At 30.3% G+C, this 18,331-nt stretch overlaps 1 protein-coding gene across 1 annotated transcript; it reads left to right on the plus strand.

Moving 5' to 3' along the window:
* Positions 1-349: 349 nt before the first annotated feature.
* LOC132714170 (hemicentin-1-like) lies at positions 350-18,107 on the plus strand (the record flags this gene model as incomplete). The annotated part of the gene is made up of 15 exons (XM_060696954.1): positions 350-501; positions 2,463-2,517; positions 3,379-3,426; positions 4,148-4,218; positions 4,569-4,634; positions 4,889-5,006; positions 5,460-5,573; positions 6,790-6,960; positions 8,192-8,362; positions 9,020-9,190; positions 10,223-10,393; positions 11,126-11,256; positions 13,452-13,548; positions 17,509-17,670; positions 17,860-18,107. Coding segments are annotated over exons 2-15 (1,752 nt in total), but the record flags the coding sequence as incomplete, so codon positions are not given.
* Between the last annotated feature and the right edge of the window lie 224 nt (positions 18,108-18,331).

Below are 18,331 nucleotides of genomic sequence, written 5' to 3' on the forward strand. Positions count from 1 at the left end.
TTTATCAATTTCACCTTTGATTTGCTCTAAACAGCTCTGGATATATCAGAATTGTTAGCAAAAATAAAAGTGAAGTACTATATGGGGAAAATCTTTAAAAAGTAGTATCTTCATTGAAAATTGTGAAAACATTTTCATAATTTTCACTGTGAAATAATCAAATATAGTTTTCACGGATACATCAGTAACCCACACAAAAGTATTAAATAAATACAAACTTTATAAGCCATTGTTTAAATCGATCTATTCTTATCATTTTCCTCTTTATTATGATCAATGGCATAGCAAAACAGTACTTTTTACTCGGTAATTATTCTCTACAATTATAAGCCAAGTTTAAATCGTTAACTGGCAAATATATACAAATCGTGCCGCTAGTGAAGTTGCTCTGCGCTTTCCTCTTAAAAGAATATCTGTATTCCAATAATGCGATAATATACCTGTTAAATCATTTTACTCCTTGATATTATCAGCAGCACAACAACACGGGATGTTTATTCTGTAAGTACTTAGTTTACAATTTATTTATTCATTTCTATTTGATGTTTCTTTACAACAGTTGACTTATTTTTTTCAAAACAATTATAAACACAGCGTGTACAAATCAAAAATCATATATTTTTGTTCAGAAGAAATACTGGAACTGATTATATAGTCTAATAAAATGTTGCATATTCTACCATATTCCATGATATTTTAATATGTTGCCTTAATATTCGTAAAACAATTTTCAATGGAGATTTATTACACCCGTAACATTTTTCTTACAACAGCGTATGAAATTACAAATTCATTCATAATGTTAAAATTACATCATCCTAAGCATGTCATTGTTCAGCACGCGACTCATATGGCACCCCCATGACAGATGAAATTTCGGGCATGGGTAAAACTAGCGACAACGCCAGTCTGATATGCAAGAATAAGTTAAACCGCGGAGAACCTTACACAATGCTTTCAATACGTTACATTATTTTTATGGAAAAACGGCATATTACCTGTTGATTTAAATTTGTTCATCTTTCTCATTCCTGTAAGAATTTTTTATTATAATTCTACATTTTTTAATATGGATATTTCATATAACAGAAAACATACTATGACTGCAAACTGGTATATATATTGTAGTATGTTGCATTCAGACGTTAATTGTTTTTAGTAAATATATGATATCAATGAAATAATTAATGTACAATTTAAGTACTAGAATCACTTATACGCTCATACAAGAGTTTCAAAATTGATTCATATTTGTGCATAACATTCGAAACTCATTACAGTTACCTGCCTTCATATACGAATTATAACGTAATAAATTCGCTGCTATCGACACACGAAATTAAATAATGTAACTAACGTTATTATCCTTACACATATATTAATTATAAACACTATAGACAATTATGGCAAATATTTGTTAAGTTCCCCGGGATAAAGGAGAACAAAAGATACAAAAAAAATTATTTGAAGTTTTTATGTCACGTCTATACAGTTTTAGGCTATATAGCAAACTTTCCAGTTTTAAGAAATTCGAAGATGACCCTGCTTGCATTATTTAAGGCAATCATGATCCGTAAGCAACCAACTGGAAAGATAATCTTAATTTGCTAACTTTAACACATCTTCAAAAAAAAAAAGAAAAGGTTTTATCATTATTGATTTAATTTTAATATTTATCTCTGAGTTTAGTTTTGATTTAATTACACGGCAGAATATGTAAAAAAAACAGTTATATCCGTGCATGTCTGTCCCCGTATTTTCAGATCAGAATCAGAATCGAAAAGTTCTTTTCATAGTTTGATTGTTTTAGAATTAATCTAAAATTGATCATATTTTCGTAAGATAAATGGTTCATAAACAAAATTGTAAAAAGGCTTATTTGCAATGATTTAAGTAAACAACCCTTTTTCGACATACAATCGACGTGTGACAAAACCAGTATAATAATCGGATAAAAATTATGGACTAATTTAAGGACCAAGAGCAATATTTTGATCAACTGTAAAATGCCAATAACTTGCAAAATTAACAACAATTTTATTTCAAATGTATTCTAAAATGTCCTAAACATGCTTTATCAAGACCAATTTTGTCAAGTTAATATTAAACATTGAAGCTTTTTGTATAAACAATGGACATTAATTATTTGAAGTTTTTAATTTCATCCTAAACTTAATCATGTTCTTAGCGAACACGTTTCTGGACGACAGTTGGTGATCACTTGAAATAAAATCTTACATCCTGATTGAATCTTTACATAGTTCATTACTGTTCATCATTCTCCAAATTAAATTTGGTAAATTAAGCATTTGCATATGTCTTTCCTATTCTATTCAATAATACATGGTGGTAAGTAGCACATTGGTTTATATATTTGATCACACACATAACTTTTTTAATACTTTGAAGGCCCTTTAAAGATTAATGTCTCACAACATTTAACATCGTTGTTATACTTACAGAGGAGAATAATTACAACGGTGACCTGGTAAACTTAAAGAACCATGTTGCTGCTTTGTAAGTTTTTAACATATTATCATTCTCGGTGTCTAGTTAATTCTTCACTTAGATTTTAATTCAAATCAGTTAAAACAGATTAAAATATTTTATTGTTTGTTTTCATTTCTTTTTTCTTTTCATTGTTAAAATGATAGATTATTATAACATGGTTGACAATGTTACTATTTCAAAGGTTATCACAGTTAGTTTTGAATTTTTTATTGACAGTTGTTTATATAAATTACGGGGAGTAGCAGTTGAAGTCAGAAGAACCAAATTATGCATGAAGATGCAATAGGCGTTTTCCTGAAGCAGTTACTCTTTTAAAATCGTAAATTGACTTTCACAGCGTCGATGTTTTGTTTCATAATTGTGAAATTAATTTTCAATATGAACTGTCTGTATGTATGTATGTAACATTGCTTGCGCATTTTGATTAAACATCTAAATATTGTGAAATTCTTCTTTCTTGAAGTTAACCATGACAAAAGATTTAAAGTTTTTACAGTCCGCTGAGTAAAAATATCCATTGCAATAAATACAAATAAGCAGGGAAAACATGTTGTTTTTTCTTCTTCAAAAATATCTTGCATATTATAGTAGAAGAATCAATTATGTTACTGTACATGTTATACAACGACGTTTTATAGCTTTAATTTGATAACGTTTTTAATGAATAAGAAAGCTTTATAATAGATGGTTTTAAAGTGTATCACGGTCAAAACAAAACTACATTTTCCTCATTTGAAAAAACGAAATACATAATTAAATATTCTGAGTTTTTATTAAAAACTTCATTGAAATAAATCCAATGCATTTCATTTATCGACGAAGTATTTAACGTAATGATACATATGTTTTATATTTGTTCTTTTTCAGACATTTGTAAAGTATTGCTGCTCTTTATACTAACAATTAGTGGTTCATGTAAGTTTATTTATTGTTAAAATAAGAATATAATTAGAACTTGAATTATTTCATTCAAATGCATTGATGGGCAAATGCTAGTTGACTGTATTTCAAAAAGTAAATGATCAAAACCTAAATTTCTTCGTTCTTAAACAAAGGAATATGTATATAAATATGTATATAAATAACATAATATTAAAGACATATTAATATATTATACAGTTTCTTCTGTTAAAGTTATTCTTGGAATATGTAAAATAACTGTATTGTTATTATAAAAATTCAATGATTGGAATAAAGTGCGTTTCTAGTGAAACTCGTTAGTTAACATAACTAAATCCATAAAATCATGCACATTTTGACACATGGGAAATGTTACTTGTTATAGTAAAGATGCAATGGTCAACAATTGGTTTGTTCTTGCAAATCAAGAACATATCGGAACATGCCATTCCTAAACAAATCTTTTTTTACAATTAACACAAGTTCTGTCAGTAAATTCCACTTCATAGGAAGTAGGACCCCCTTGAACCCAAAATAACTTGCATATCTTAAAGGCACACATTAACTTATTTTCGTAGTTTGAATAAAATGCGTATATTCTAAGAGAGGGACCTTAAAAGTTGCTAAATATTAAACGCCCCCAGTTTCATGCACATGACTGGAAAGTGACAATTAGATTTGACGAAGTTATTCACACTTGCAATGTCCATACGTACCCGCTATCTTATTTTTTCAGTATCTATCGAATGTTTCAACTGTTCTAACGTGAGCGAATGTAACACCATTGTCACATGCAACGATGGACAGGTATCACTTTTCACCAGCAAATGCATATTAATAATATATAAAGTGATAATTTATAGTCTAAAACTGTATCTTTGTGTTTGGACATTACTACTATACAAAAACTTGTAAACAAATTAAGTTTCTTTAAAAAAAATCAACACAATAATAATATAAATCCCAACAAAAACAACAACAAAAACAGACAAAAACAGTAAATTGTTCATAAGTGTAAGTCGTATGTATTCAATATCTAGAAATAAATAATATATAATCTCAAATATTATACATTTTTCTTTAACTATACATAGATCGTATTCGTATGCTCCATCCAGCATTAATAGAAATTTATAAATACTATTTTATTATATCAGGTATGCTACAAAAGTCATGGATATACCGGTCAGATTATGTACGATTTTGGATGCGCTGACAAACCTGTAAGATTTTAAGACATGTTTCTTATAATGAAAGCCTTCTTTAAAACTGATAATTAAAATGTTTCAGACTTAAATAAACCAATGTGCAATAACAACATGTCACAGGGTACAAATGATTATTGTTAACATAACTATTGATAAATGGTATTCTTGTCAATTGCTAGCCTTGGTATCTAGTTTTATTTTCGTTTTGTTATCATATAGTAATACTTTTCATCAGCTAGCATTGATAAAACTTGTATATCTTTTAACAGAAATGTGCGGAAAGCAGCTCACAGCCAAAAAATACATCGGAGCCATTTCAAGCAGATTCCTGTTTTGAATGCTGTTCTCAAAACAATTGTAACAAACATTTGTGTGAAAAACTTTCAGGTAAACTGTTATTAACCCTGCATGAAAAAAATATTCAAAATGACCCACAAAAATCAACAGTGAAAAGGAAATAGTAGTTTGAACTTATTAACATTTAGAAGTAATAGTAACGAAACAATTTTGACTCTTCTTTCTAAAGATATGGTACATTCAAGCTTTATTGTTTTAGGATAATCGGACCAGGATCTGTAAGTATTACATTATCTGTATTTTGTGTTGTTTTGCTGAAGATTCAATAACTATACTTTAATACAGTCCTGAATATCATCCATTATAATTTACTGGCTTCAAGGTTGACCAGATCGAAACATAATAAATATATCTAACATCACAAAGGTAAGAAAATGATTCATTCTAAACTCATAAAAATGCAATTCCTTTATATTAATAGCCTTAAAATGAAATATTAAAAGTTAATATCCTCTTTGACTGTGGCCGTGTTATCTATAACAGTTTGCAAAGACGAGTCTGTAGAGTGTGCTCTTCTTCACTCAAAAATCAGCATTTGTGCAGATGCAAACGAGGCTAAAACAATTTGTCGGAAATACTGTAATCTCTGTCACATAGGTGAGTATAAATGTGTGATACTTAGGGAACCGTTGTATAAATGTGTGACTCGTGACGTTTTTGTTTGCATAAAAATAAAAAAAATAATATCTATATTAGATAACGTATTATCTATGTTTGATGAATAGATTATTGACACCAGTACGTATCATAGAATTTTTGTTAGGATTCAGATATAGAAAAGTTGGTGTTAAACCTTGTTTCACAAACATTTGAAATAAATAAAACTAATTTTGTAGATTTAAAGCCAATCATTAGAACATGGAATTTGATTTTTAAAATTACTAACAATATACAGTCGATCCTGATTATTCGACAACCCTTTATTCGAATATCCGGCATTATTCGAAGTAGATCGGCGGTCCCGTTTTTATCTCTATATAAATCAATATAAATACAAGTGTATTATTCGAAATGTATTATCCGAATACCTCCTATTTTTTAAATTAAAATTTCGGTCCCGATTATACAATTATGAAAGAATTTCACACCTATTATTCGAAGCCAGACTAATTATTATTCGAAGCCAGACTTATTTGGCGCAGATCCACTCGCTGACCGGTCGACTTGTGAAAAATATTAGCAGTCACGCATTTGTTTAGACAATCATGATAATTACGCTTTGTGTGTTCTTTAATCAACTTTAATTACCGAAAATGAAAAGCTATGCACCGTGTCCGATATTATTACTGTTATTGCTTGAATATGACAGCAATAATTTTCATACATTCCTTATATTTGAATTTGCCAAAACATCCAAAACATTTTTTTCATTAATTGTAACGCTACATGAGAGCCTATACTCTTATCGAAAATACCAGAATTTAGCTGTGAATACCGTAGTGAAAACACGGTCATTATCAAGGCTTTGCATAAAACGAAACGATACATAATGTAGAATAAAATGTATTTATGTCTTCAATGCCAATAAAAGAATTTTTATGCATCTTTTCTTGAATATTTTTTTTCTCAATTGATTGCATGAAGTAAGTGTTGTAAACAGTAGTTTTGCTATGATTGGTCAAAGTGGAGTAGTTTTCGTCTAATACAATATTCCGATTTCGATAATTCGAACCTATCGATTATTCGAAGTAAATTTTTAGTCCCAGGCACTTTAAATAACCGAGGTTGGACTGTATTGCCAAATATCCTACCAATATTGAAACAATACATGGTTGGGTTCACAAATAAATTCAAATGCAACGAAATTTTCCAGTTGACGGAAAATGGTCTAAATGGTCGGAGTGGGCAAAATGTGACGTCACCTGTGGGAATGGTTCACTCATACGTCATCGTGAATGTGACAGTCCAGCACCTAAACATGGTGGTCTTGAATGCCCAGGAGATGCTATTGATAAGAAACAATGCTTTGCGCATTTATGTCCTGGTAACTGTATATTGATTTTCAAAAAGTCAAGAAGTATTTGTTTACGTTTTGTTTTCAAATTGTTTGTTTGTTCTTCTTTCATCATAGATACTATTTTCCTCAAATTCATAACAATGAAGTGGTTACTTTAACAAAGCTCGAAAACATTGATTAATATTGAAAAGGATTAAAACATGATTGTTTATGGAAAACGCATTCATCTCACTCCGGGAGCATACGCCGCTATTCAGTAAATGCCACGTACTTTTAAAATTGAATGTTCCATGATAACCGCCATATAAACATAACACATTTGTAAAGGGTTCTTTATTGAAAGTATACTCGTTTTCATGATTAAATATTGTATTATGTTGAAGCCAATAGAAGCGGACGAGAACACTTGCTTGCATTTATCTCTAGTGTCGATGAATTATGTTAAAGACCCATTTTCTAACAATCTAGGTCGTATATGTACTAGAGGTTAGTTTCATTTTGAGTGAAATGAAGTTTCTTTCCAATTCCTAAAATTCGACTAAGAAACTACAGTATGACAAAGAGACATTCAGTTCATAAAAAAATGTAGCAGAAATCGGTAAACAGTAAACGCCAAATAATCGTTAGCCTATAGCAAACTAACTTGTTTGAAATTTAGAAATGCATTTACAGTGATATTTTATTGTAACTTCTAACAGTTAATCATGAGAAGTGAGGCAACTAGGGGTGTTTTCAATCGTCAATGCAAACATAAATAAACATTTTATGAACACCTGATGTATATATAGAGCTTTTAATCGACTGAGTTTTGAAAACACCGATGTGGAAATAACTTTTTAAAATAATCAAAGTTAAAAGAGTGCACACTTGGTTTAGTTTTCGAAATTCCAATAATGGTCCAATTTAAATGAAGGATTTCTAAATGCTTTTGACGAAAATGACGATTTTTGCGTATCATCATGTCATTTTCGTGAAACCGAACCTGCATATTTCTAATTTTCGCCGTCTTGGTTAAATGTTAAATGTTCCTGTAAAGCTATATTCCTTGATCAATTAAAACTTATTATATAAATAGTAAAAATCAGTCATTTATAATTAATAAATATATCAATAAAAAATATCATTTGTACATTTTGCTTTAAAGAAGTAACTATGCGTATGTTTTCTTGTAATTAGACGTGAATGAATGGGTATCTACTTTGAGTAGATAAAAACTAGGAATAAAATTAATATATAGTTAAAACAAAATTTGTATAAGCACATGGTGGCTGGAGTCAATGGGATGTTTGGGGGGAATGTTCGGTAACATGCAGTGTAGGAATGCGGAGTCGAAATCGTTCTTGTAACAATCCACGTCCACATCGATTTGGGGATCACTGTTTTGGTAACAGTATTGAAGATGAACTGTGCAATAAAGGATCTTGTGCAGGTAGAATTTTTCAAAAAAAGCTTTTGATATCACATTTCCTTCTTCTAAATTACTAGTATATATTAAAGTTCTAGGCAGTAGTACAATGATGTTTTGTTCTAACAATAGTTAAACATGGGGCGTTGATCGCACCAGGGTTGTTGCAATCGACACGGCAATATATAAATAACATTTTATGAGCACTGATTTTGTATTTAGGGCTATATATAGACCTGGATTTTGACAACATGAATAAACTTTTCATTAAGAATATAGTAAACAAATGTACACACTTTTCATGGTTTCCACAAATAAATACTTTTTAAATGCTATAGACGAAAATAACGATTTTTGCTTATAATTGTAAATCATTTTTCAACATGTCGTTTTAACGAAACCGAGCCTGCAACTTTCTAAATTTTGCAATGTTAGGCATAGTGTTAATTTACTTCTCCGCCCCCATTTTAATTAAATATAGAAAACATAAATAGTACATTTTGCTAGAAAATAGGACATTTGGGTATATTTTTCTGTAGAAAGATGTTAATGAAAATCTACAAAGTTGAATAGTTGTTGATTCAAAACACTGCTAAAATATTAATAAGCATTATTAAATGAAACAAAGTTTAACAAACTAGAAATAAAACATATATAAGTTTTTGAAAATATCTATGTTAGCAAATGGCGGCTGGAGTAAATGGGAGGGCTGGGGAGAATGTTCGGCAACATGTAGTGTAGGAATGCGGAGTCGAAAACGTTCTTGTAACAATCCACGTCCACATCGATTTGGGGATCACTGTTTTGGAAACAGTATTGAAGATGAATTGTGCGATGGAGGATCTTGTGCAGGTAAGACTTATGCTAAAAGTAACTTTGATTATCGCAATATCTTCTTCCAAATTAAGTAATTTGTGGTTCAAATTCTCGGTTCTGGTATAGTGATAATTTATTTTCTTACAGTTTACTATTAAATTGGATCGCACCGGGTGATTGCTAACGACAGTACAAATATAGATGTACAATTTTATAAGCACCTTATCTATACATAGAGCTATAAATAAAAGCGGGCTTTAAAAACGCCAATGCGGAACTTACTTCTTAAATGAAACTTTAAAAAAGCATACAATGATAATTCCAATCAAATGAGTTTTTTCTTTTTGACTTGCACGTAAACGATTTTTGTTTATTATCGTATATTGTTTTTAAACATCTATCTTAAATGAAACCTAGTCTCCCACGTTCTCTTTTTTGCCAATTTTGGCTTTCTTTAGGTTTACATCTTTTTACAATTACTTTGTCAAAATTTTTGTATAAAGGTATATTTCATAATCAATTAGGACTTATAAGCAATAGTCAAAGCAGTCATTTGACAAATATGTCAATTGAAAAAAAATAACAAAAGAAAAAAAACATTTGACATTTGGTTATAAAAAGGGACTATTTTTTCCTGTAGTCAGATGTAAATGGATGGCTATCTACTCTGAATAGTGTCTACAATATTACTACGCAAAATATTACTACACATAATTGTATGAAACAAATAATAACAAACTAGATATAAAAATTTATTTAAAGTTTTAAAAATATCTGTATTAGAACATGGCGGCTGGAGTCAATATTGGGATTTGGGAGAATGTTCGGCAACATGTGGAAATTTCCTCTCTCTGTATTTTCAAACCGACACTTTGGCGGCGCCATTTTGTTTGAAAACAATAAATATACTTTTTGTTGTCTCATTAGGTGACCTTGTTGCTGTAAAATAATTCATTTTTCGCTATTGTCATCAATTTTTAAGCAAATGTTGGTCAAAAACTGTATCCGAGAATTAAAATGTTTGTTACAATCACAGTTTACTTTGTTTCATAATTATGTGTTTAATAGTTGATGGTGGCTGGACCGAGTGGAATCCATGGGGACAATGCCCTGTTTCATGTGGGGTAGGACTTCAAAGCCGTACACGATCTTGTACAAATCCATCTCCAGCAAATGCTGGCAAGCAATGCGTTGGACAAAACTTCGACGTTAAACTGTGTTATCGTGGGTTTTGTGAAGGTGGCTATTATTCTATCTATATTAAGGCTTATTATACATGCACATATTCAATAATAATTACTTTTTACATTAATTGCATTAAAAAATTCGGTTCTTAGTTTAGACTGTTACATGTAGTAAAATCTATATAGAATATAGTTTAAAAAATCTCTATATTTGAGGCAAATGTATTGTTGCAATTTCAATTTTCGAATTGACTATTATTTGTTTTTAAAGAGAATGAACGGTCTGGGACACATTGAGTAAATAAATAAGTTCATTACATAAGAAAAATGCACGTGCACGCGAAAATTCAATGCAATAAACCCAATTCTATTTGAACAATATCGGACATTCATGAGTGTAATCTCCATTTGTCTCGGATATTATTTAGGATAAGTAGTCAGTCACTTGTAGAAGTATCAAAATACTAGTGTTTTATTCAGGAAAACCATTTATGTGACGTGACCGCCGATATATTATACAAAAATGTGTTAAAATCGTCTTTAACGAATATCTACAAATAAATAAATCTAAATTGATGTTTTATTTTAGTAGTATTCATTGCCTGTTAGTCTTGTGCAGTATGATTTTATTTATTCACTAAAGGTTAAAAAAGAAGCACTTGCATCTACTTCTGAATCTTTCTTTTGAAAACAATAATTGGTGAATTTTTTAGCTTAGTAGATAAAATATATCCCGACATTGAACATTTGGAAATAAGCATGCAGAAATAAAGGATGTTCATTTCAGACGAGGATTGTTATGCCATTAAAAAGCGGAGGGGAAAACTTCCAAGTGGAATTTACGATGTACGACTCTGGAACACAAGCCGTGTTATACCTGTGTACTGTGACTTTGATACAGATACGGGAGGATGGACGGTTGCTCTATATTTGTTGTTTTTTAACTAATATATATATAGAATCATTTTGTTTGATTGTAGGCAGTATGCTTTACACTGCAAAACTGTTCTCTTTCATTATTTATCGTATCAAAATTAATAACAAATTGTTTAGATTTTACGTTTCTCAACATACAAATGAAATAAGGTTATGCTTACAAAGATATATATATATCTTCAATGTGACTTAGAACATTATGTATTTAAGTTGAATGGATTTATGTCACATAAAACAGTATGTTTTATCCTAAAAAGGATGCCAAAAATGTTCTCGGCTAATTATCTCTTGATTAGTAGTCTTTGAGACCACACTCTTTCGTAGACCATATGCATCTATTACATTTGAAATTTTATTAAAACCCTTTGATCCCGTATATTATTAAATGACATTTAAATGATAATATAAATAAATAAAGATAAAATACCCACACAAATTTTGACATTTTATCTATTTCCACTTTCTTTGATCCCGTATATTATTAAATGACATTTAAATGATAATATAAATAAATCAAGATAAAATACCCACATAAATTTTGACATTTTTATCTATTTTTATAACTTTAGCCATTATAATTTAATACCTTAAAATTGATTCAATGTCTAGAAAAAGAAAGCTATAGCCACAAACGGGAATGGAAAACTTTCAAATCATCTAGAATGCTAGAAAAATCTTTCAAGAATTTCTTTCATGAAAATTTAAAAGATGGTCAAATTCAAATTCCTTCCGAAAGTGTGAAATAGTAGTTATTATGTTGTAATGCGCTTTACACGTTATGTTTATGTTCGTAAGAAGTTGTTCTAATTGTAGGAATGAAAACATTGTGGCTATAACTTAAGTAGGCAATGAAAACATATCTGCTATAAAGGACCTTAAAGTTAGTAGATGGCATGACTTATAATATTTAAAGATTGTCCATGTACAAAACATTACAGGCATAATGTCATATAAATATACATTCAGAATTCAAAGACAAATTACAAGACAAACTAAATATACTATAAGAATATTGTTCTTCCTTCTGACTTTGGTATAAAATGTTTTTTACTTTAAAGTAATCTATTAGTTATTCAACATTAAAGCATTCTAAAACATAAATTTTATATTAACGCATAATATCTATAAATTTTCTAACAGGCCCGTTGTGCCCCAACATTGCTTTTATCTTTAACTCAAAAGCTTTATAGTTGGAGTTCTGTTATAGTTTCCAAAAAAGTTTCACATTGGCCAGTAACCTAAAAAATCTATTTCTTTTGTTTCTTACTTGCAAGTAGTACAGTTACAGTAATTTAGTATTTTGAATGGAAGTCAAAATACTGCTTTGTTGACATTTTTGCTACTTTTACTGTAAAGAGAATTTAGCATTCCTAAGTATAATTCAGACGAAAAGTATCAAGCATGCTGTTAATTATTACTTATAATTTCTCAAACTCATATTTGCCTGTTTTAAAGTAAGAAAAATGGTTTCTGAGACATTATGTGCCTTTAATTAAAGAAACTTTAGAACATATAAACATTTCCTATTTACGAATTTGTTTGTTGTTTCTATCCGAAAATACACATCCGAAATTACTTGCAAATCATGATAGTTTTATTTGCTGTTTAATCACATGCAGTTAATTCATATGACTTAAGAATAAAATGTCAATGATTGGAGTTAATTTATGAATTCATAATATCATTCAATACTTACATTTAGTACTAATATATACAGCAAACGTTGTATAACCAGCTAGCTCAAAATGTTTCGTACAACATGGCGGGTGTCCTGCCATCACGTGATTTAATGCAATGTTTTGATACGGTACTTTGGATTTATAACAATTTGTTACCTATACCCCCAAAGGTCACGTGACATTTATCGGTGATATGATTGGTCCAATAAGTTAGAACAGTCTATTTATCAAAACATAACGAATGTGTGGAGTTAGAACAGGATGGTTTTGTTGTAATTCATTTATGAAGCTCTGAAACACTAGTATAACATGCCAAGGAGATAGAACAGTCCATTACGGACAACATTGTATATTTAACTTGATTTTGGAAAATTTGGAGATAGAACATATATACAGTTTCCAAGCGACGATTTATTAAAGCCATGACATTTTGCTTTGAATTTGTCATTTTTGTAATAATTCCTGGTACAATATTACATGCATGTATTATTCTTTCAGGTGTTTCAATATCGATTCAACGGCAGCGTTGATTTCTACAGAAACTTTAGTGATTATGAAAGAGGATTTGGTTCTTTAGACGGCGAATTTTGGTTAGGTGAGTACATGTTGATTTATTTGCCATACAGTTGTTTGAATTAATTTCTGCTGTCTTTTTGATAATAATTCTTATTTTATTATGACAGTTTGTATGCAAACATGCTCATTAGTATCACATTTTTCTTTATTGAATAAAGAATAATATGACAATATTCTAATTTTTACTACATTTCATTTTTTACGTCATGATCTTTGTTTTATTATATGACTTGTGAATGTGCAGTTAATTTTACAATACAAATTGTGCTCTGCAAGACTTGTGTTATTGTCATAAACAAATTTAACCCACAAGGAGTCATAAAATCATCATTCCTAATGTAAAGTAAACATTATATAACTATATCGTCTTTATAATAATGTTGCTGTTATCATAATCTGAAATGTCATTCTTAGGACAGAGGTCGCTCAGTGCTGCCGTTTACAATGATTATGTCCGCTTGAGCAGCATCGTTGCCTATGTAAATATTACCACGCCAACGTCAACCGTCAATAAGTTCGTTTTGATATACCTTCATACGTGGAAAGTAAGAATGCAAACTGTCTCAAATGAAGAATACATACATGTGTATTCCTCAGTTTGTTAATCGATGTATATAAACATGTCATTCTTAGGACAGAGGTCGCTCAGTGCTGCCGTTTACAATGATTATGTCCGCTTGAGCAGCATCGTTGCCTATGTAAATATTACCACGCCAACGTCAACCGTCAATAAGTTCGTTTTGATATACCGTCATACGTGGAAAGTAAGAATGCAAACTGTCTCAAATGAAGAATACATACATGTGTATTCCTCAGTTTGTTAAAAATTAAGATTGCAAACCAGTTTGAAGGTACATTGTACATTAATGTACCCAAGATGGACAGGCAATAATAGTGCATATGCACAAGATTGATATATTGCAATTCTATCCCCCTTTATATATATATATATATATATATAGAAATTATGAATGAAATTGAATGGGACTCTTACTTACGTTAGATATCATTTCCGGGTATATATGTGTATATAGAACGTCGGTGGTTCTACTCAGGTACCCGTTCGTGCCTGAATAATGCACGGAAGGGCACCTGAGGTCTTCCTCCACCAGTAAAGCTGGAACGTCGCGATATGACCTGTACTGTGTCGATGTCACGTTAAACCCAAAACAAACAAACAAAATATATGTGTGTACATTTTTTCAATTTATATATGTATATGCACGCACTAAAACGGGCTGCTTTTTACGTTATATCAATATCGTATATACATGTACACACATGTATACACATGTATCACAGAAACAACAAGTTCCACTCTTGCTTTTCCCTAATATCTGGTAAAGAAAAAACTGTTGATTTATCAATTCCCAGCATATATATCAGAGAGTTGTTTGTACATATATATATAAAATTCCTGCGCTAGTGACGTATCTTTGTTATTATACAGGTCGCCGAAATTAATCAATTAGGCCAGAATATCTGCACATTTACTAGTCTGGTATTTGTATAGTCATCAGTGGGAACTTGACTTATTTTTTTTTCTATGCCATCTCATTGTTCGTTGATGGTTGAAGGACACGACGACAACTCATTTGTATTTAGTTAAACGAGCCTAAATTACAACAAGTTCTCCTATATGCCCACTTATTATCCCTGGTACTATTGAATGAGTGGCCTTGACCTGGCGTATGCAGACTTTGGAAAAATTCTGTCTCGGTTGTGTTAGTGATAAGGATAAGGGGATTTTGAGGAGTAATGACGCATTTAAATCACATAAATATGTTTTTAAACATTTCAAAGTTTCGACTTATCAAAATGAACTTAACCTTCGAGCAACTGTAAGTATTTGCTCCAATTTCTTATAAAATATTAGAACATATTTTTATTAGAAAATCTTAATTACTTTAAGTTGGGCGGTCCCTAAACGCACTGTTATCTGTTGTACAAAAAAACGACGTAAGAAATAGTCCTCATGTTCGGAGAGTGGTTGTTATTTTCATAGGTTGTACGAGTCATCTTCCGTATATTAGTATTCAAGTGAAAATACATAAAATAATGTACTCATGTCTTAATATTGATTTTTTATTATAAGCATGTAATAATCCTTTGCATGTTTACATGTATATGTTGCATATAACCAGTTTTAATAAAACAAATATATTATATAAAACTTGTAAAAGAAAATACAAGTTTTAAATAACAACATTTTTCTGGTAAATTGTCTTTTGAAATAACTTGCACATCGACAAAATATAAAACATAAAATAAAACATATATATATTCATGTAAAAATGATATTACGGATTAAGAAAAAAGATGCTATTCCGAGTAAATATTGTCTCATTAAGAAAAGTGGCATACTTATGAGCATGTTTGTGTACAAACTATCATGATATAATACGAATTAGCATATTAGCATTCCGGACAACAAATAAGGCAACTGGTGAACATTCCCTTCCATAAAAATATACATGTAGATTTTCCTAGAGGTTTTATTACATTTCAACTTAATTTCTGATCTGAAGGTCACATTTGTGTGTGCTTTAAAGTTTAGAACCAGAACTGCCCCAGAAATTATGCAAATGTGTAATTAATTATTAATGTCCCAATGACAATAATTAATGATTTATTAGATAAATTTAATTACGTCAATGTATCATTATTTCGACCTGCGTGACGTTCTTTTTCGTACTTAAACAAGATTATTTATTTCAAAATCGCATGATTAGAAAGCAGAGGATGTGTTCAAAATTGCATAGAACAAGTGCTATTCATTACGATAAATGTTAATATCTGACTGATAAGATGTCTAATGAATAAAAAGCGAAGATTACGGTACATAAAAATGTAAAGTTTATTTTGCAACCGTAAACTTCAAACTGTATTTTTTAAATGGTATTGTTTACCTTTATAATGCATCAAATACGACAAACATATAATCATTGTTTATCGCATATCTAAATATTACAAACCCTATGTGTCTATTTTATTTATATGGTGAATCGAGAAAAATGATTAAGGGCAACTAACTTGATAATGCATAAAGAAAATATATTTATCTTGGAACAATACCCACTCCCTCCCCATAAATAAACAGGTAGCAGGTATAGAACAAATCATTTTCATATATTTTTTCATATAATTACATTTTTATAAAAAAAAATACCTTTATGTTTTGAACATTATTATCTGTCTGAAATTATATTAAGTTAAAGAAAAACTCCAGAAGCTGTTTTTGAGAGAATGAACAGGTCGAGGAAAGTCTCCTACTTCAAAAAAATGGACAGTTGTATTATTGTATGCATCTTATGCAGATATAGAAAACTACTTGCTTCTATTGTTCACTTATTTGACATTTAAATGGTTTGCTTTTTACGGGGGGGGGTATAGATAAATGTAGATGAAAGCATGGTAAATACCCCTTCATTGTGTGAGTCTATTTTGTCCAGGAATATTTTAACATCAAGATTGGTTATACTTTTGGGATTTTAATACATATTGATGTTATAAAATATAAAGTAAAAGGTATGGTTTCATTGTTTGAATAATTCACAGTTTTCATTTTTTTAGCTCGTACACACTTCCTAGCTAGCTGTGTTGCTTTGTTCCTATAATACAAACCAAAATTCAAATTCACTGGCTACAGTGAATTTATGGGAATGGAAAGACTCTAGTATCTGAAAAGACAGCATTTCACCACAAATCTTCAATTGTTGCACATGGTTGTTTGCATCGTTTTATTTACCTGCAAGTACATGTACAAAAAATAATTTCGAACTGTTTTGATGAATACTGAATGTACAATAACGAGTAAATACTGCATAGTTCCTGAGTCAACGAGTATAACAATGATGACGTCACAAACATGTTTTAATAATATTGTAATTAGGTGAAACGTTCTCTTAATCAGTCAGGTAAATATAAATATGAGCTTAAATTTTATCAGATTGTTCTGAGAAAGATACTTTTTATTCAGGCCTGGAAAATATCTACGAAATGGTATCCCGAGGAAAAACAGAGTTGAGGCTGGATCTGACGGCAGCTGACGGAAAAGCCGTATACGAAACATTTCAGAATTTTAGACTCGGTGAAATACCGTATTATACTCTTCATATCGACAAGGGTGTGGGAACTGCAGGTATACATTGCGGCATGCCGTGGTCGATTTTTAATTAAAATTGTTGTTTACAGTATATACAAAAATATTTCAAGCTATACAATAGCAAAGCCATTTTAAAACATCATTAACATTAACAAGAAATTAACGATGTTTAGATTAGTAAAACGTGTTTCACTGACTTACATTATTGTTTTGTTTTCAATACAGGCGATTTATTATCATTAAACAATGGTAGACATTTTTCAACTTTCGACATGGATCGTGATGACGTCAGTAGAAATTGCGGTTTAAAATTGCATGGTGGATGGTGGTATAGTACTTGTGGTTACGTAAATCTAAACGGTGAATATGTTACTCCTGGTACACAACGACCTGACAATTCGTACGGTGGGATGATATACCACTCATTTAAAGGCACGAAATCACTCAAGGTCTCCAAAATGATGTTCCGGCGGGTATAAATACATGTACATCCTGATCCCATTTTGTAAGGAAATAACAAATGAAATGTTTCTTTGTATTTACTTACTGTAAAACTTCTTAACATTTATTGTTAAAAATTACGCTTGAAAAAGATAGATATATGCGTTATATATATTGCTGTCATGATGCATTTGTCACTTATTACTCTAAGTCTTGGTCTTATGAAAAATCAATTGTTATGTCAATCTACTGTTTA

Source organism: Ruditapes philippinarum, unplaced genomic scaffold, assembly GCF_026571515.1.
Source record: "Ruditapes philippinarum isolate M1 unplaced genomic scaffold, ASM2657151v2 ctg1449_1_1_1_1, whole genome shotgun sequence".
NCBI classification, from domain to species: domain Eukaryota; kingdom Metazoa; phylum Mollusca; class Bivalvia; order Venerida; family Veneridae; genus Ruditapes; species Ruditapes philippinarum.